Here is a 21157-nt window from a genome sequence, read left to right as displayed (position 1 = left end):
CTATGCTCAGCTCAGTTTGTCACTAGACTCCATCCATCCCTGCACATCCCTGATACAGGAATAGGTTCTCATAGGGTGGGATGCTTCATGTCACTCATACCTGAGACAAAGTATTTGACAAGAGGCCATCACCAAAAACTATAACCAAGAGACACCGTAGCTGTATCATGGATGCCTGCCCTTCTGCTGATTGTTAGGAGTTGAGTTTAAACATAGAGTGTTATGTGATATCATAAAAGGACTTTCACAGGACTACTTTCATGTCAGCCTTGTGACCCCATCCATCTTTTTCTTTCCACTTTTTTATTTTTTATAATTCATTCACTTTATATCCCAATTTTAACCTCCTCCCTTGCTTCCTCCCAGTCCCACCCTCCCTTCCTCTTCTTCCCTATCCCTCTCCCCTAAACCAAAGAAAGGGCGCCCCCTCCTCTCCAACCATCTGACTCCTAGCCCATCAAGTCTCATGAGGACTTTCTGGGTCCTCTTCCTCAGTTTCCTGACAAGGCCACCCTGCAAGGAGGAAGTGATCAAAGAGCTGGTAACAAAGTCCATGTCAGAGATAACCTCTGCTCCCTTACTAGGGATGCAGATGAAGAATGAGCTGTCTATCAGCTATATCTGAGCAAGGAGCCTGGATCCTGTCCACACATGGTCCTTGGTTGGTGCACCAGACTCTGCAGGCCACCCTAGGCCCAGATTTGTTGGCTCTGTTGATCTCCTTATGGTGTTCCTGTCCCCTCCGGGTCCTTCTATCTCTCTACTCTTCCTTAAGACTCCCTGAACTCTGCCCAAAGTTTGGTTATGAGTCTCAACATCTGCTTTTTTTAATTTGTTATTAATTATACTTTATTCACTTTGTATCCCCCCTATGGTTCCCTCCCTCCTCCCGTCCCAATCCCTCCCTTCCTCCCCCCCTCTGAACACATGCCCCTTCCCAAGTCCACTGACAGGGGAGGTCTTCTTTTCCTTCTTTCTGATCCTAGTCAATTAGGTCTCATCAGGAGTGGCTGCATTGTCTTCTTCTGTGGCCTGGTAATGCTGCTCTCCCCTCAGGGGGAGGTAAATAAAGAGCAGGCCAATCAGTTCATGTCAGAGACAGTCCCTGTTCCTATTACAATGGAACCCACTCGGACCCTGAACTATATCTATGTAGGGGTCTTAGGTTATCTCCATGCATGGTCCTTGGTTGGAGTATCAGTCTCAGGAAAGACCCCTGTGCTCAGATTTTTTGGTTCTGTTGTTCTCCTTGTGGAGTTCCTGTCCTCTCCAGATCTTACTGTTTCCCACTTCTTTCATAAGGTTCCCTCCTCTCTGCCCAAAGTTTGGCCATAGGTCTCAACATCTGTTTGATAGTCTGCAGAGCAGAGCCTTTCAGAGGTCCTCTGTGTCAGACTCCTGACTTGTTCCCTGTTTTCTTCTTCTTCTGATGTGCATCCTCTTTGCCTTTCTGGAGAGAGATTGAACATTTTAGCAAGAGTCCTCCCTCTTGATTAGTTTCTTTAGGTGTACAGATTTTAGTAGGTTTATCCTATATTATTTGTCCATATGAGTGAGTATATACCGTGTGTGTCTTTCTGCTTCTGGAATAGCTCACTCAGGATGATCTTTTCCAGATCTCACCATTTACCTGAAAATTTCATGATTTCCTTGTTTTTTATTGCTGAGTAATATTCCATTGTGTAGATGTACCACAATTTCTGTATCCATTCCTCAGTTAAGGGGCATCTGGGCTGTTTTCAGCTTCTAGCTATTACAAATAAAGCAATTACAAACATGGTTAAGCAAATGTCTTTATTGTGTACTTGAGCCTCTTTTGGGTATATGCCTAGGAATGGTATAGCTGGATCTTGAGGAAGCACTATTCCTGGTTGTCTGAGGAAGCTCCAGATTGATTTCCAGAGTGTCAACACCTGCTCTTAACTCCTGCTGGGTGGAGTCTTTCAGAGGACATCTATGGTAGGCTCCCGTTCTGTTCCCTCTCTTCAACTGCTTCCAGTGCCTATTCTATTTGCCCTTCTGAATGAGAATTAAGCATCTTCCCTAGAGTCCTCCTTGTTATTTAGCTTCTTTGGGTCTGTGGATTGTAGTATGGATATCCTGTGTTATATTGTTAATATCCACTTATAAGTGAGTATATACCATGCATGTCTTTCTGATTTTGGGTTACCTCACTCAGGATGATCTTTTCTAGTTCTGCCCATTTGCCTGCAAATTTCATGATTTCTTTGTATATAATAGCAGAGTAGTATTCCATTGTGTAAATGTATCACAATTTCTGTAGCCATTCTACAGTTGAGGGACATCTAGGTTGTTTCCACATTCTGGCTATTACAAAAAAAAAATGCTGCTATGAACATAGTTGAACAAATGTCCTCGTTACATGGTGGAGCATCTTTCAGGTATATGCCCAGGTGTGGTATAGCTGGGTCTTAGAGTAGTACTATTCCAAGATTTCTAAAAAAAACCACCAGATTGATTCCAAAATGGTACAAGTTTGCCCTCCTACTCACTGGCACAGCAGACAACTTCCTGAACAGAGCAATAAACAGCTTAGGCTCTAAGATCGATAATTACTAAGTAGGACCTCATGAAACTGAAAAGCTTCTGTAAAGCAAAGGACACTATCAATAGAACAGAATAACAGCCTACAGACTGGGAAAAGGTCTTCACCAACACCCTACATCTCACAGAGGGCTAATATCCAAGATATACAAAGAACTCAAAAAGTTAAACACCAGAAAACCAAATAATCCAATTAAAAAGTGGGGTACAGAGATAAACAGAGAATTCTCAACAGAGGAATATCAAATGGCAGAGAAACACTTAAAGAAAGGTTCCACATCTTTAGTCATCAGGGTAATTCAAATCAAAGCAACTCTAAGATTCCATCTTACAGCCATCAGAATGGCTAAGATCAAAAACTCAAGTGACAGCACATGCTGGTGAGGATATGGAGAAAAGCCAAATCCATCTTGACATTGTATGTAGTCATCCAACATCTTAATTAACACATAGCAGCAAAACATAAGAAAGCTTATGGGGATGAAAAGTAAGAAGGGGCCAGATAAACCTCCTTACAATACACTCCATAAACACGTTAATGAGCTCAATTCATTGGCTGCTCCCCATTCCAAGGTTGAACACAGAACACAAAGAACCATCAAGCCCCGAGGGGCATTACACACTCCATCTGTGAGGTGCCTGACCTGCCATCCCCAGACCTGCTCTGACAGGCAGAGGAACGTGCCAACGAAAACAAGAACAAAGAGTAGCTGCTGATTCTGGAAAGCAGACTGCATCACACCTGTCTTATCAGCTCCTCTAGATCTGGCCCCTTCCTCCATGATGACCTTTCTAGGTGACACTGGATAGACTATAAAAATAGGATGCAGCTTGGAGGTTAACAGGCAGAAGCAGGAGCAGGAGGAAAAACAGCTTCTGAAGACGTTGACCCTTACACAACGGGCAAGGTAAGGGCTGCCCAGGAGAATGCACACAGAAGGGCAGGGAGGATGGCGATGAGCATGGGACAGGTCACCTCTGGACAGATGACTAGGGTTTATGACTGACAATCTAGAATGCTGTTCTGATGCTGAACTCCAGGGCACAGGGCCTAGCATGAGCTGGTGGATTACAAGAACCTATGAGACTGTTTTAAGAAAATGGGAAACTAACTGCTGGAACTCACAGAGAGCTCCATCAGGTCAGCATAGCATGAACTCATTAATAAGCATACACACTTCATTTTGCCTTAGACTGTGTTTAGATGAGTGCCATGTTATTTAGACTTCCCAGAGGTCAGAGAGGAAAGTGAGAGATCTGGGGAAAGTGTGGTGAAATTTATTTTCCAAAAAGGCAATTTATTCAAGGCAAGGACTTGATGTTGGCTTCAATTTACTGGAACCACTTTCTTGTGGTGATGGCAATGGAGAACTTGCTTTTGCTAATATTTGTACCTGGTACCAACCTGACCCATCACAGCCATTCTCTAGGATTCATAACTTTTCAGACATAGGCCAGCTCTACTCTGGGAAGACACAGCTTCTGCAGACTGCTGGAGCAGGCAAAGAGGACAGAACATGGCAAGATTTGAAAGATGAAAGGAGAGGAATTACAGATTATATTTTTCAATAATGTCAAGTTATTACCAGTCACAGGTAGAGAAGGCATTTGCTGGGCAGTGATGCCACAGGAGCCTCCTTTATGTCAAGTTGAGTGTGCTTCTGTAAAGTTGGGGGTATGGCTGAAGTTTTGGAGAATGGTTCTTTTTATCAGGAACACATGTGAAGGGTTCCAATTTCATAAACCCAAATTTCATTTACTTATCTTAGAGTCAAGATTTCACAGAAGTTGCTCACATGGCAGGAAGACAGAAACACCTTAAACAAGTTGTCCTATGACTTACACACACATGACTTGGAACACTTTGCATAAACCCCAATGGAAAGTTATGAAGAAATATAATTAGAACATTTAGAGACAGGCCAGGCATGCTGGTCCACAGCTTCAATCCCAAACTCAAGGGACAGAAGAGGACAGATCTGTGGGATATCAAGGCTAGCTTGGTCTACAAAGCAAGCTTCAGAAAAGCTGGGACTACAGAGTAAGACCCTGTCTCAGAAATAAATAAACAAATGCATAAAAGTAAATGTCAAAGACAGAAGCACTGAGAGAGTAAGGGTAAGTGAGGAATCTGAGGAGGTGGTGTAGAAAATAGTCTCCAGAAGTCACCAGCAGAGCTCAGATCCACCGTGAGGGAGTTCTGCCACCTAAGACAAGGGAAGCCCGGGCGGGAAGGGGACCTAATGGCTACTTTGCTGGCACACTGAGATGCGGCATCTCAGGAAAGGTCCAACACCAACTACTAACTAAGAAGGTACTTAGGGGAAGAGAACTGAGATTGTAGCTAAGGACACCAAACCTGACATGTTCAGGTCCCAGGGTGACCGGGACCCAGCCAAGAGGCTGAGGACATAGCTCAGTGGTAGAGCAATGCTGTAACATGGGCAAGTCCTGTGAACAAGCTCAGGACGGAAAAACAAAAGAGGCAGTGAAATTTATGTCTGTGATAACACCAAAGACGTGTGGCTGCGCATGGCACATGAGAGATATGTCCACAGGGACTTAGACCTCGGGGCGGGGCTCTGCCCACATTGACATGTTGCAGCCAATCCTGACAGCACATTTATCCATGATGAAAACGGAGGAAGGAGTTGCTTCCTCAGCATGTTTACTGCCATGTATCAGACCAAATTCCCGTGAACTGAGGAGAAACTGCACTGTCAAGAATGTGAATGACATGCTTTTACAGGAGCCAAGGAGCCACCTACACAAAGTCTCATGGCAGCTCTAAGGCCCATCACATATGTGATGTGTGACACATTTCTCCTCTGCAGGTTTCAGCCACAAAGATGTGGGCTCTCCGGGCCTTGGCCATCATGTTGAGCATCCAAGCAGGAACACTTGATCCGGTGGGAATTTCCTTAACAGACAACAATCTCGCTGCTCCCGTGCCCCCTGTAAATCCTCGCCCTCTTATACTACCAAGTATAAAAGATTCCTCCAGCCATCAAGGTTTGCCTTCCCAAAAGCATTCAGCTGCCTCCAAAACTGGCAAGTGTTCTCCTGCAGCCAGGTACTTCTATTCCAGTGGCAAACTCCAAGACTGTAAGTAAGACTCATTTCAGCTTTCACCTTGAGCCTGGCCCACACCTGCCATAGGCTGCTCATTTCTGAGCTCAGAGGGAGTCGAGTCAGCCTCCTGAACAAGTGATTTTAAACATGATGGTCCTGTAGCATCTGCTTGGTGCCTACAGAAAAAAGGAAGCTTGGATCATACCTAGAAATTCTGGCACTGCACAGGGCTGAATCTAGCACATCCAACTGCCCGCTTGTAAGGTTCCCACAGTTAGTCCAGGACAGACCTATGCTATCCTGGACAAGGGAACTGTCCAACCCAAAAGGCTGTCTAACTATTTACCTTCTGGTTGATTCTTACCACCTAGATATTGTGTCACAATACAGGGTTCCTCTTTGCTGGGCCCCAAGCTGGCCTAGACTCCCATAGTTGGTTAACCTTCAGCCTGGTTTTCAGCACCAGGAAGCAGCAAGTTTAGAATCTGCTGCAAGCCCTTGACCACCATGCTCCTTCGCAGCTCCCACTTTATCCCCCATCTGAGGCACATAGTAGCCCGGGAAATGAGAAATTCTACTCCAGAAGACACTCAAAGGCTGAGAGCACAGAAACCTGGGTAGTTACAGGCTGACAAAGATGTGATTCTGCTTCAGAAACAGAAAGTGGGGAGGACTCGTGGGCGAAAGAAGAACAATAAGAAACAATTTCACTTTCCTTAGCAGCTCAGTGGTCCAGCAAAGCCCTGCATCAGAGCATAACAAGATGAAGATGGAGGCTATAAGCCACTGTACGAGCACAATGACCAGCTAACACTCCTCAAAAGTCCAGTTGTTGAGGCAGTCTTGAACAAAAAAGTAGCACTACACTGTAAAAGATGCACTCAGGGACTCCCTTCAATTGCAGCTCTGCTGAGCCAGAAATGTCCCTTGGTCCGATCAGCTTCAGCTCTACAGTCAGCAAGACTGAGCACAACAAACACTTCACTGACATTTTTCTATGCAATTCCTATTGCAGCCAGCAACACAGGCACTCAGAAGCAGCGTTCTAGGGACTCACAATTCTCCAATCCATGGCTGACTCTCAGCCTGCTCTCTACTTAGCCTGGAATTTCATCCCCATTTCCTGTTTATATCAGTTGAGGGACACCCAAAATATAACCCTGCTTGGCCATCAGTCAAATGCAAAGGCACACACATAGTCCTTCTCTAAGACTTCTCTAAGTCCTTCTCACATTCAAGTGAGAAGAATCTTCAACTACTAATGAGGTGAAAATGAATCAAAAGAGCAGAGGACACTGGGACATAATGGCCTAAGAATAAAGTAATTTTGCTGTCTCTTCGCTGCCCTCCTACTCCTGTAGTCCCTCCACCTTACAATGGATATCATCAATCATATGCTTCATCTAGAAGCCATGCACCACATCCAATTATAAACCTCCAACAAACACAGAATATGAGGAGCAGAGAAGCCACAAAGAATCGAAAGACCACAGCTGATATTGAGGACTAGGCACCAGGGATAATTAATTAATTGGTTAATTGGTGAAATAACGTTGGCCTGATGGCTCATGCCTTAATGGGACCAGTCCAGAATCCACAGCATACTGGTTGCATGGGAGTCTGGACCACTGAGTAGAAAGTATATACTTATATATGTACTTTATACATATATATGACTTGTATCTAAAACAAATAAATAAATAAATGGCCAGAAGGAAGACAGAAGGAAAGTGACAAACATAAATGAGGTTCCACCCTCACTCCATGCTCAAGTATCTTTGAAGCAAAAATTCTACAAGTTAGCATCAGTGTAGGCTAATAGGAGCTACAACAGGCAATGCGGGCTTCTCTGTCACAGGGCTCCTCTTAACTAGGGCAGGGACAGAAATGGAACTTGGAAGGAAGAAGACACAGTCCCAATGTGCCTATATTCCAAGATGATATCCTCCAGAGAGGAAGGATGCTAGCACTGAACTGTCTCGATTTGTTTCAGATCTCATGGGCACTCTTCCCCAACAAATCGAGGACATGGTGAAGTGTGAGGAAGTTAAAATGGGAGGCCTAATCGGGGATGTGTTAAGCCTGGCAGAGGACACTGAACTGCTCTCATTGTTAAATATCGAGAACCTCCTACAAGCGGCAGGTGGCCTTGGCCTAGGTAAAGAAGGCGATGATTCTGCAAAGCCCTCATCCGACTCCAAAGGCTCTGGTGGTCTCAGCAAAGTACTCTCGGGCGGCCTCCCAATCCTGGGCAGCTCACTAAACCTTGGTGACAAGAGCTCTGAAAAAGGACTCCTGAAGAAACACCTCTCCAATATCACAAATTCTCTGGATGGTGTAGTTGACGATGTAAGCAATGTGAAAGACTCCATCCAGGAAAAGGTGAATGAAGTAGTCCCAGACAAAATCAAAGACTCACTTGAAGGTGTGCTTAAGACGAAAAACAAAGATCTTGGGCTCAGGTAAGTGCTTCCTTGACAATTCTCTGGCTCTTTGGACAAACAAGCTGCTTATTGAGAACTCTCACACTCAACCTACAACAATCTCAGTGACAGCCATCCTTTCATGGAGCAGCATACGTAACTCCCACTGAAACTCTCTCTGAAAAATACAACCAGGATTTCTTGAGCTTAAACCACTGGGTGGAAAGGGGAACTCAGGAGCCATAGGACTGGCAGAGCAGTTTGTAGAGAACTCCCTGCCTCACAGGTATTTCTCATGAGTGCCAGGGTGTTTCCATAAAGCACAACTGAGTCTGTGTTGTCACTCTACAGCTTTATGGTTGAAAGTGTAAAAGAAGACGAAACGAACATTAAAATGGCAGCTGATGAGATCCAAGTCCACTCCGAAGTTACTGCCACCATAGGTGGAAAAGGGTGAGTGTGCTTCCACAATTATTGCCCGGGTCACACAGGATTATGATACATGTCCCCTATCCAAGAGTCAGATGACAAGGACACATAAACGGAGAGAAGAGAATTGGCTTCCCAGCCAGCCAGGCTTATAGAGACCCTATCTCAATAGAAAACAAATTATACATACATACATACATGAAAGAGCCATTTGCCTTGTCCATTACTTCTTATGTTAGGAAGCTAAGAGTTCAGCTGTACAGTGGTGGCACACATCTTTAATCTCAACACTTGAGAGGCAGAAGCAGTCAGATCTCTGTAAGTTCAAGACCAGCCTAGATAGCCAGGGCTACACACACAAAAAAAAAAATCCAGATAAAAACAAAATAAATAAAAAAGAAAAAGAAGAAAAAGAAGAAGCCTAGGCTTACTCCTGTTAGATTTTATTGTTTTACTCCTTTTTATTGTTTGTTTGTTTGTTTTGAGACAGGGTTTCTCTGTGTAGCCTTGGCTGTCCTAGACTCGCTTTGTAGCCAGGTTTGCCTTGAACTCACAGAGATCCACCTGCCTCAGCTCCCAGAGTGCTGGGACTACAGGCGTCCACCACTGTGCTAAGCCTCCTAGTAGACTTCTCTTATGCATTTAGACGCAACTCAAAAGACCCAAGTGGTAGGCTCGAAGGTGAACTTATGCCTGGTAGCTTGTGCCACCAACAATGGCTGACCTCCTCAAGGCTAGGTGAGACGCTTATTTGTCAGATATTGGCTGACAGACAAAAATGACCAGGCTCTTCATTCTGTGGCATGGGACTGAGGCCCTAGGAGCATGCAGACTGGGAAGCTCAGTCTGTCCCTCTAGAGGATGACCATCGATCAAACATGGGGCTCATTCTTGAATGCCTGTCCCTCTGCTGGAGCCCTACTTCTCTGGCAGCACTTCACTCTCCCTCACCTTCTTCCCCACAGCCTGCTTGGACCTGTCATCTCCTTACTGCAACTACAATCCAAGATGACTGTGATGATAAAAATTGGTATTTCCTCCAACAACACCAAATGTGTCACTCTTGATGTCCAAGACACCCATATCCAGGTCAACACATTGAGCATTCAGTTAGTAGAAACGTACGTAAATCTTTTTCCTCACTACTGGGTCAATTCAGAAGTGTGTCAGAAGGTCCGCTGTTGTCTCAGAGGCGAAATGCCCCACCATAGTACCCTACACAATCAGTAAATGTCAGGGAACTGACTAACATCATCCTTCTTTCTTTAAGAACAGCCTTCTCACACTTATAGGTAAAGGTGTGAGAAGGTTAGTCAGGGAACTGACTAACATCATCCTTCTTTTTTTAAGAACAGCCTTCTCATACCTATAGCACATCTTTCCTCCTGACTCTATGTTAGTGGCTCATTTTATATCTTCCCTAAACAGTACACTGACCTGAGTCAAAATGGAACAAAGAACCATGAGGCCACACAGTGAAAATCTCTCTGGAAATTCTGTGGGTCAGTGGCCTACTTTTCCTCCCTAGACCAACCACAGCATCCGGGCCCTTCTGAATTAGGTTCACACTGACAAAGCTGGACATACTTGTCACCTGCCCAAACCCAGCTTTCACCTCTTTACTTCCCTCTACTATGCCCTGGGGAGGATTCAGTAGAATTTCTTTAGCTGGAGCTTACACTGTTGTGAATTCCAATCCACAACTACCCCAAGACCACAGACAGTCTGTGAACAAATGTGTCCCAGGAGCTGAAGGATGCAGTGCTCAGGGGGACCTCTGGGCCATGTGCCCTGGGCTTTGGCCAGGCATCTTCGTATCTTTTTTAAAGACTAGAGACTAAGCCAAGAGCTCAGGTCACCCACACACTGAGAAGCCAGGCATCACTGTGACGCTCTCATCAGTGAGATGCTTTGTCTAAGACAAGGACAAATCTGGAAACACGAGGATCACTTATTTCAACATGTCGTATATATCTTTCACAGACTCGAAGAAAGTGTGCCGCTGCCTGTGCCTTTAGACTTGAATGACATCCTCCCTATGCTGCTGACAATAAAGATAAATGAGAACGTAAGTCCAGGGGAGGACTAGGGATCTCTCATAGCCTGAAATCACTGGGAGAATGAGGGGAGAGAGAAGCTTGAAGCCTGTAAATAGCCTGATGCCAGGAGAGATTTTGGAACAAGGCCAGGGTCCTCAGGAGCCCAAGGGCCACCATGGACAAGCAGCTTCTCTGGACCATACCATCTGATAGCAGAACTACAAAACATGACATATGGGTGACTTCTGACCAAAAGAGGCCAGGGAGATGGCACAGGAGAGGGGAAAGCCAAGGGGAGATGGGAGGAGGGAGGTGTGTGACAGGACAGGAGGCTGATGCTCCCTCAGCTAAGCTTCCCTGTGTGACTTCACAGCTGGAGGAATCCACCTCCTGTGGCATCGACCTCAGTGGCTTCAATGACTGCAAGAACAGTGAGTACTTCCTTGGAGCTCCCTTGTCAGGAGACAGAGATAGCCCAGAGCCTCGGGGAGTCTCAGAGGGTGACACACCACAGAGGATGGGCCTATGGGAAATTGTGCTCCAAAACTACAAAACCCCACTACCTCCTCCACACACTTTGGGAAGAGAATGGCCCACCTGACCTTGTCCTCAATGTATGGCTTCTGACACATGGAAGACAAGAGGACATAGTGCCTCTGAGGGTCTGCATGGACCTTTCCGACCCAACCAGCTTTCAAACGCAACACTGCATAGAGCCTGAATCGAGAGCAGGCACTCATCTCTGGGGGTTTGAGATCAGGAGATCTCACAACATTCCTAAAAACATGCCACGGGGGGCTAGAGAGATGGCTCAGAGGTTAAGAGCACTGGCTGTTCTTCCAAAGGTCCTGAGTTCAATTCCTAATCAACCGCATGGTGGCTCACAACCATCTATAATGAGATCTGGTGCCCTCATCTGGCATGCAAGCACACATGCAGACAGAATACTGTATAATAATAAATAAATCTAAAAAAAAAAAAAAAAACATGCCATGGGTCATAGGTTCTAGGACACACTGGTTTGAATCACCTGGAGAAGTGAAGTAAGAAACTGGGGATAGAGTAGACAAAATACAAAGTCCAGTTAGCCAGACTTTCCCCCTCCAAGTTTATCCTTGCTGGTAAACAGCAAGCTCATAGCCTCCTTTGAGATGTGGAAGCCCCTACGGGCTCTACCTCATGTCTGGCAGGCAGACAGAAGCAGCTGTCCATGCTGGTGTCTCAGAGGGGAACCAGAGCTACAGAGCTTGAGGCACAGCAGATATTAGTGGCTGTCTGAGCTCTCTCCATCCTTCCCCCTAGTCTCCTCTGCAGCTACCGGTTTGTTCTCGTACACAATCCGAACTCCCAGGATCTCTCCCGAAGGACTTACCATCCTCTACTGTGTAAGTATTCACTGTCTTTGTGATGGCAATGGGATGAAGGCTGGAAGCATACCTGAGCCCACAAAGAGAGAGAGAGAGAGAGAGAATCAGAAGATCAGGGCAGTAAAACAATCAGCTCTCTTTAGCCCTGTCAGCTTTTTCCTGGAATCAGTCTCCTGAGTGTCCATCTGGGTCATGGTCAGCCTTGTGCTCTTTTCTCTTCAAGTCAACAGGATAATGGCCTTGAAGCACTCCAATAGAGAGAGCCATAACTTCACCCAGCTCACATCTCCACTCTCAGTGAACCATACACAACAAAACAAAATGTGTCAGATCCTTCCAACTACCCACGACCCAACCTATAAGACAAAACCAGGCTGTGACAAGTGATAAAGAAGGAGACATGGTTAACTGACCTTCTCTTCAGGAGAGTCATCACAAGAGCTCTGCTGACATGCTGAAACACGAAAAACTCATAATAACGGATGAAGTTCATCAATCTTCAACACACACATAGGACATAGCTGACGCCAGATCTTTCTACACACTTCAGATGTGGAAACAGCCATGCTTTGCAGATAGTATGAAGCACTTTAAAGTCATGTTAAAAACTAAAGGAGGTATACACAAAACATGAAAACACCAGTGATGTTAGGCTTAAGTCTCTCTTCTCTGTGTTCCTCTGGGGATGTTACAACATGCCCTCCAAAAAGAGATTATACTTCAGAAATATGAGGTGAGAACTCAGACAGAAAGAAAGCATGAAACAGAGGGAGGCTGGGAGAAGGGACAGAATACCCAAAAACAGCCAGAACATTTAAGAATGTATTCCTCATATGATGTTTCATGAAACGTGGGAAGGAAGGAACAGGGAGGGAAGAAAACAAGAGAGGCACACGGGAGAATGGCCCTCAGGTCTGTGGAACTATGACAAGGAAAGGACATGACTATTAAATGCACACACACACACACACACACACACACACACACACACACACACCTCCATGAAATCCATCATAATAGGGATACACCTTCATCTGGGGTTTGTGGCCTCTTAGAAAGCCTGACTACCCTGAGCCTTGCTACATGACCACTGAAGCTAAGGCCTCTATACCCTGCACTGTGACAGCCAGGCCACAAAGCCTTCACGCTGGTAACAGTCCCATGAACTCACACAGATGTTTCTCTGATTTCCTCTTCTTAGGTTAAAGGCAATTTCAGCCAAAAAGCAGAACCTGTGATTGGAACTCCTCTGTGTCCAAATCCCAAAAATGCCAGCATTGCTTTAACTATTTCCTCCTCGATGGTGACAATGCTTCTGAAATTCGTGGCTGAGAACAGCTCTGTCCAGGTGAGTGTCCTTCATCAGCCCCAGAGCCATAATACTCTGGAGGTCCGCTGCCTGTGTCACTTCTGAGGGAGAAGGTGGTGAAACAAATGATACCTGAAGATTCTTGCAGAGACTGATAAGAACACCGTCCTTAGTGAGGAGGCTGGGGCACAAAGAGCACGCACAGGAAGTGGAGGTAGGAGGGATTTATGCATCTCAGAAACCCATAAACACTACGGGTGTGCCATCCACTTCTCTAGGTCCCATGATCGGGCAAAACAGCATGCAAGCATCTTCACCACAGAGTCCACAAGTGGTCAGCAGAGAGCTTTTGAGACACAAGGGCAGAGAAACACACTTCTACTTTGAAAGGCTTGGTAGAAAGCAACATGTCACAAGTTCTCTGTCCCAACATCCATACACTGGAGCAAACTGAGACAAGGGATGGAAACGGGCATTTCCTTTCTTTTCTCAGCTGCACCAGCCCCAGTTGGGTGAGGAAGCCTACAAGAACAAGTGCAATATCCCAACCAAGACAGAAGGATGCATGCCTGAGTCATAACACAGCCCCTCCCATCCTCTTCCCCACACTAACTGAGATCTCCTTTACAACAGATGAATGACCTGAAAGCAAAGTTCGACCATGTCAAGTATAAGTTCCTGGAAAACAAAACCCTCACCATCACATATGACTTTACCATAAAAAGGGACGGTAGAAATTTTGCCAATGGGAAAACGGTGAGCGCTGAGAATTGAAGGTTGGCTGGGGTGTTAGAAGGCCAAGGGAGTGGATACGTGGGATGAAATATTCCCAAAAGCATGAGGCCCATTATGCCTTGGTGTCCCCACAGCAAAGAGAAAGTCCATGGCCTCATGTTTCACTCATGCTCCCTTGTGTCATTTCAGAAATTAATCATCTCTCATAACAGCAAGATTTCAGGTTACAAAGTGTCACCAGACCTCAAACTCATAAGGTACAACAATAGACCCTGTGAATCATGCAGGGGCAATAAGGTTCTGGGTCTGGGCTGGTAATATTGGAGTCATTATAGGAATCGGGAATCTAGGCTTCCATGATTTCCAAAATCAATTGATGTAAGACTTGAACTCTAAGCTTGAGTAGTTCCACTCTTACAAACCTCATGTTTCTCTGTACTTTTTTGCTGACAGCTTTCAGAACAGTGTGAAGCCCGAGGAGTATGTAAGTTGATGTGCCCTTGTATATTGACCTGTGATAGGTGGGAAATCATCAATGCCAGACATTCAGTGAGGCGGGACTGGGGTCAGAGAGGCCCATGGGGACTAGAGCACACGCATACTATGTAACACAACTGTAGCCTCCTAACTGACTCTCTGGGGAGCTCTTAAATCACATTTGCCCATAACCAACTGATGTCAACGGAGGAGGGGAGCTACAAAGAGCATACAAACAGACACATAAAGGGCAGAAAAAGGGTACTGGAAGGCTGGTGCCACATACAGGAGAGAGACCCACAGGTCTGCAGTGGGGGTCCAGGGATGGGGTTGGGAAACGTGTCCCTTTAGCAGCCTGAGATACTGGGGGTCAGCTGAGCAGCAGACTCTAGGGTCACTCCAAGCCCAGCAATCCCTCCATCTCTCCTTAGCAGGGACCTCACAGGATGGTCCAGGCTGCAGCTCAGTGAAAAGGACTGGGTAGGATTGGCCCCTGACCTCATACAGCTACTCATATGACAGGGGACACAGTCGTTTATGCAAGCAGTTGTCCCCTGAGCATTAAAGGGGAGAGTTTGAGGAGTGTCCACTCTGTGGAGACAGTAGGATGGTCCGCCGATCTCAGTAAGCAAGCAGAGGAGCAGAAGTAACACCACCTGCTCTCACAAGAGGGTCACAAGAGAGAGATGGGAGCAGAAAGAAGGGAAAGACCCAGACCCACCTCAGAGCAGGCAGCAGTGACCAGCCACTGCCAGCCCTTCTTCCTTTGGCCTCCAAGTTGTTCCTGAAGTCCCAAAGCCTGTCCCTGTAGCAGGCTGATAATGACCAGCAAGGTGGCATTGACCAATGCCTCTGCCCAAGGAGCCACACAGTCAACAGAACCCAACTGGGGCCCAAACACTCCCAAAGACAAGAGCCCTGAGGATACATGAAGATCCAACCCCACATTTGCCCTTACATGTGTCAGACCTGTCAGAGAAATCCCACAGGAACCAGCAATCTGAGCTAATGCTCGTAGGCCTTGGGACCAAGCAGATGACTGCAAGGCTCCACTGAAAATGTCCTCCCATGTCTTACAGAGGAACGAGGTGGAAGACACTCTATCTCAACTCGTAAATAAGACCTGGTCTGGTATCATTGGTATGTGGAATGAATAACTCTGACTGCCAGCACAGTCAGTGTCCATCAGAGGTGCAGGGGGAGGACACATGGAGGGCACTAAAGCACCAAGCACAAGGCCACCCTGTCATACGCTGGGTTGTACATCACCTTCTCGCTGCATACATGACAGCATGTGGCGGTAAAAAGGGGACACAGATCAAATTGCCTCCCCTGCAGCTCCCAAGAAGTCTTTGTCCATATGTGTCTTGAACCAAGACCATCGGGGTAGACAGCTCAATAGTGGACCTGGGTCACCCACCCCTGTAGACACTCAAAGTGTTTGTCATAATCTTGTTGGACAACCATGACGATGGTGCCACATGCCAAGTATGTACATTCCTGGTCAGCTCTATTGTAGCTCCAAATAGTGTACTGACCATCAGATGATTACGCCACTCCAGGCAGATCCTGTAATGAGGTTCTGCGACATTGTCATCAGGGTTAGGGGACCGCCAGATCCCCACCTGCTTTTGGGGCCTCTCTTCTCATAAACCATATCTTGCCCTCATCCTGTAGACTGGGATGTACAGTATTCATGCCACCATGTTGAATGCATGTGGCAATGACACCTCTTAGGGCCACTTACAGGTCACAGATCACACATGTGACCGTGGCCAGACAAGCCACCCAAGTTACCATTCCTCTTAACTCCCGTCACAAGATGGTATTTCCTTACTTCAGACTACTACAAGAAGATGAATCTTCCAGTCGGAGTGTCTTCACTTCCTTTAAAGAATGCCACTGTCAACTCACTGAAATCAGTAAGAAACTGAAATTCAACTCTTTTCCTTGTTTCTTTGTTTCATTGTTTTGCCTTCCTTAGTTTGCTTCAAATCCGGAACCTTACATATATTCTTGATCTACGTGTACAATCAGTGTGAAATGTGACCCAGGAAACATTGGCTTCTCTCATATGACTTAAATTGTCCTTGACCCCATACTTCTCTGCAGCTGAGCCCAAATCAATTCTTAGAGGGTTGGACTAAAAGAACAATTGTTCAGGGTGGCTTTTCATACTCCCATTCTTTTATACTGGCCCTATGAGGGGCCATTACCATTACCCAGCCTTGATCAGGGGAACAGATCAGATGAATGACATCTGAGCCACAACTACAGTGACAACAAGCCCAGAAGGTTGTGTGCTAGCAGTAATAGTAGAGTCACTAAACAGCCAGCGTGGTGCCAGCGCCAGCAGGAGCTTCACGCAGGATCTCCTGCCCCCTGAGTCAGTGTCATACATCTGCTGTCTCTGGAAGGATGCCTGCCTGCCAGAGGACTCCCCTTAAAGTCCTTCTACCCTTGTCTAAACTCTCTAGGTGCTCCCCGGAAGATGTTCTCTTCCCATCCCTGAGGCAGTGCTATGGTGATCTGATAGGGGTGAATGGGTTAGCATCTATCAAGCCTGCGGTCAGCTTCCGGGGTTAAAGGCAGTAACTAATGTCTTTCTCTCCCCTCAGAACGACCTTCAGGCAGCAAACTGAACCCAGCACTACTGAAGCCAGATAAAGTACTGAATGACAGCAAAACCCCTGTGAATGTTTTCCATGACCCTTTCAACCCCCATCCTTATGATTAAGGGAACATTAGCAGTAGTCTCAGCATGCTCAGGGTCCTCTGCCTTGAGTGACAAGAGCAAAAGAAGAGTAATTGGAGGAAATGGGCATTGTTGTAATCAGCTCCTTAATAAACATTCCCTTCATGCAAAAGCAAAAGATGACTCATGCCTCAACTCTGGTATATGTTCATGCGCATGCAAAGACCTTCTTACTTGGGGATGAACAATAATATGAGACATCAAAATCCAATGTTGTCTGGCGCTCTGAGAGACAATGGTGACAATGATTAAACCTTTCTGCCCTCACCTCCCTGTCTTACTTTGGATCTGGAGTGCCTCACAAAGGCTCAGGTGGTAGAGCCTTGCTGCCCACCTGGTGCTATTGGGAGGTGCTACTTTAAGAAGCGGTGCTGAGAGGTAGTTCTTTGGGTCAATGTGAGCACTTGCTTCCCACGACCACACCCTGCTCTTCACAGCCCTGAAAACCAAAAGAGCAAGAGGTCACAGCCTGGGTCCTCTAACGCTGAGCTTATAGGAACCCCTTCCCCACTTAAGATGCTCCACCTGTTACAGTGACGGCAAGCTAACACACTCTCCAACTCTAAATGCTTTCTTATGAATCAAAGCCAAACCCAGGCTGGAACCCAAACTCCCTATGCTGAAAATGGAGGAGCACAGTTCAAGCACACAACATGAGACAGCTCAGAGCAGGCGAGAGCCTGAGACCGCCACACACCATGCAGAAAAGTCCCAGGTCAGTAAGTACACTCCTAGCCATGTGACCCTGAGTGAAAAGACAAGACGGTAATGGCTTGGAGGATATTCCAGTTAGTGAAATGCCTGTATTATAGCTTTCTATTGAGAATGAGAGAGAGAGAGAGAGGAAAGAGGAAAGCTAGCTGATAGATAGGGTTGTATAGACTTGTCAGGTGAATTTCTTAGTAGCCAGCTGAACTTACTTGTTGTGTCCAGGCTAATGAGAGACTTCCTCAAAAAAAAAGAAAAAGATACATGAACAGTACCTCAGGAACAACACTCAAGGTTCTCCTCTGACCTAAACACGCATGCACACAGTTACACAAGCACCTCATACATGCACCTGTACATACACAAATATTTAAACATATATGCACTTAGACAAAGAAAAAGAAGAGCAAAGAAACCAAGTCAATACAAGTAGACTAGAAAATGCTAAGAACTCAGAAACATGCACAAGATGGCCCGTGTTAATATAGCTGACATGGCTGATAGGTATTCTCCACCTACAAAATGAGCCAATTCAAGCCAAATTAAAGTATAATGGCAGATTTATTGGGGGCAGCTCTCAGGCACGTTCACCAGTCCCAAGGAATGAGGCCAGGGAAGTTACCACGCAGAGTGAGACAGGGGGAAGGGGAAAGAGAAAGCACAAGCAGAGAGAGAGAAAAAAAAATGCAGAGAGGAGAGAGGGAGGGAAGGAGGGAAAGAGAGAGTGTGGGGAGAGGGAAGGAGAACCAAAACGTCTGGATATCTAGTGAAGAGCCTCTGGGGGAGTGGAAGCCCAGCTCCTAGGCTGGAAAGTTCAGGTAGGGTCTGAGGAATGCTGGGAGAACCTGGAGACAAGATCTGCTTTGTTAAGTTAAATAGGCGCCTCAGCTACTTTTCACAGGTCTGAATCCTGATAATATCTATACCAGGTAGACCTCTATGCCTGGACACCATGTGTGCCATGAGATCAGATAAAGTAAGTAGAGCCTACGATTGGGCTAACTTCAAAGTAAGGGGTTGTACCCTAGAAAATTGAGGTCAGATTGCCTGACTGCCCTCAGTTCTTTGCCCAAATCTAAATTCTTGATTTCTAAACAGGCCAGTGCCTTCTCTGGACAATCCACTGAGGCAAAGAGCTGCAAAACCCACCTTCTTTTAAGGTTCCTAGACATTACTCTCCTTGTTGTTTTCTGAGTTTTTCTGTTTGTTTTCTTTTTGTAACAAATTTACTGTATCACCCTATGACTTAGGGTTATCATGATGATACACCACAACCAAAAGCAGCTTGGAGGGAGGGGACTATTTATTTCACTTACACTTCCAGGTAATCGTCCATCACTGAGAAGTCATGGCAGGAACACGAACAAGGCAGTTATCTGGAGGCAGGAGCTGATGCAGAGGCCACTGAGGAGTGCTGCCTACTGGATTGCTCCTCCTAACTTGCTCAACCTGCTTTCTTATAGGGCCCGGGGTGGCCCAACCCACAATGAACTGGACCTCCCCCTATCAATCACTAATTAAGAAAGGGCCCTCCAGGCTTGTATACATCCTGATCTTTTTGGAGGCATTCTCTCATCTCTGATGACTCTAGCTTCTGTCAAGTTGACATAAAACCAGCACACCCTGGTTGGCCTCAAATTGGTGACTGACTTTCCTGCCTCAGCATCCCAAAGACTGGAGTCACAGGAATGTGCCATCAGGCCCAGCCTGAAATCATACCTAACTCCTTCCTTCCTTTTTCCAACACAGAAAGAACTCCCTACTGCTTTTGCCTCAAGAACATAACCCACCTGTGTTTCTTCTGCTATCCCATTCCATGCTACCATCATCAAGTACCACACCAAAACTTGCCTCACTACTGCTGTTACTGCTCTGATCACCTAGTATAGTCTGTCCCACACCTAAGCCTGAGAGATAGTTTGCTTTTTATAAAACACATATTTTTTTCCTAATTAAAAACTTTATAACCAATAGTAAAATACAGTTTAAAAAACATAAACCTTAAGCATTGCTGGTAGAAATTTAAAGAAAAAAAAAACACTTCCATTACTTTTGGATAGAAGGTTGGCTAGTCCTCAAAAATTAAACAGAGAGTTAGCATACTGACCACCAGTTCCACTCCTAGTTATACTTAAAGACTAAAAAGCAAATGCTCAAACTGTGAACATTAATAGCAGTTATATGAATAATATCAAAAGATGTGAAATACTCAAATGCTCATTTCTGGATGGATGGATGGATGGATGGATGGATGGATGGATGGATGGATGAGTAAATGTGCTGTCTACATGCAATGGGATGTTATTTAACCATGAAATGTAATTATAAATGCTGCAGTGTGGATGAACTCAAAAACACTACACTAACTGAAAAACAGAAAACTTTAAATGGCCACTTTTTTCTCTTTGAGACAAGGTTTCAAAACTGGTCTCAAACTTGCTAGTAGTCTATGCTGGCCTTGGAGTCATAGCCCTTATGCTCTGCTTCCCAAGTATGAGGAATTCAAGCATGGCCTATTATGCCCAATTTAAGGCCACATTTATACTTTCTGTTTATCTGAAATGTTCAGATAGCAATCCATACAGACACAAAGTACATAACTCTGTTAACCAGGGGGCTGGAATGACTGCCAACAGGAACAGGGGTTCTTTCTGGAGTCTAGAAAATGTTCTCAACAAACAATGATGGTTAAAGCTTCTTATAAATATGCTACAAATGTATACACTGAATTGTGTACATCAAAATGATGAATTTACCCTACAAAGTTGTCCTCAGACCTCCAGATGCCTTCTGTAATGCATCTACTCTCTCATGTGGACATGCACAAACACAGACACATGCACACACACATACACAGAGAGTCACACACATGCACACAAAGTATTCTTTTTCAGAGAGAAAAGAAGAAAAGAGTTAAAGATATATCTTGATGACACTGTGGTTAGCACACATGAGGCCCTGGGTTCAATCTCCAGCACCAAAAGAAGAAAGATGAAAAGAGGAAGAGGAAGCCACACACCTTTAGTCTCAGCACTTGGGAGGCAGCAGCAGGCAGATCTCTGTGAGTTTAAGGGTAAACATGGTTTTCAAATCAAGCTCCAGGACAATCAGGACTACACACAAAGAAACCCTGTCTCAAAAAGAGAAAGAGAGAGAGAGAGAGAGAGAGAGAGAGAGAGAGAGAAAGGAAGGAAGGAAGGAAGGAAGGAAGGAAGGAAGAAAGAAAGAAAGAAAGAAAGAAAGAAAGAAAGAAAGAAAGAAAGAAAGAAAGAAAGAAA

General features: G+C 45.5%; 1 protein-coding gene across 1 annotated transcript; it reads left to right on the top strand.

Annotated features, from left to right (window-relative positions):
• The first annotated feature begins 5414 nt into the window (after positions 1–5414).
• Positions 5415–17058, top strand: LOC129672677 (vomeromodulin-like). Its single transcript, XM_055602196.1, has 14 exons — positions 5415–5670; positions 7631–8099; positions 8412–8513; positions 9455–9610; positions 10473–10557; positions 10902–10959; positions 11843–11913; positions 13097–13243; positions 13838–13960; positions 14129–14196; positions 14393–14423; positions 15496–15556; positions 16259–16338; positions 17035–17058. Exons 1-14 carry the CDS (start codon positions 5415–5417, stop codon positions 17056–17058), a joined length of 1731 nt encoding a protein of 576 aa, XP_055458171.1.
• The last annotated feature ends 4099 nt before the right edge of the window (positions 17059–21157 follow it).

This window comes from Psammomys obesus, unplaced genomic scaffold, assembly GCF_907164565.1.
Source record: "Psammomys obesus unplaced genomic scaffold, mPsaObe1.curated_primary_1811, whole genome shotgun sequence".
NCBI classification, from domain to species: domain Eukaryota; kingdom Metazoa; phylum Chordata; class Mammalia; order Rodentia; family Muridae; genus Psammomys; species Psammomys obesus.
The sequence above is the reverse complement of the archived record's forward strand: the minus strand, read 5'-3'. Positions and strand labels throughout refer to the sequence as shown.

Excerpts from the sequence above, each read along its gene's own strand:
- LOC129672677 (XM_055602196.1), top strand. The coding sequence starts at position 5,415 with ATGTGGGCTCTCCGGGCCTTGGCCATCATGTTGAGCATCCAAGCAGGA. Across the intron at positions 10,960-11,842 it reads CTTCAATGACTGCAAGAACA|CTACCGGTTTGTTCTCGTAC; the intron begins GTGAGTACTTCC and ends TCTCCTCTGCAG. Across the intron at positions 16,339-17,034 it reads CTGTCAACTCACTGAAATCA|AACGACCTTCAGGCAGCAAA; the intron begins GTAAGAAACTGA and ends CTCTCCCCTCAG.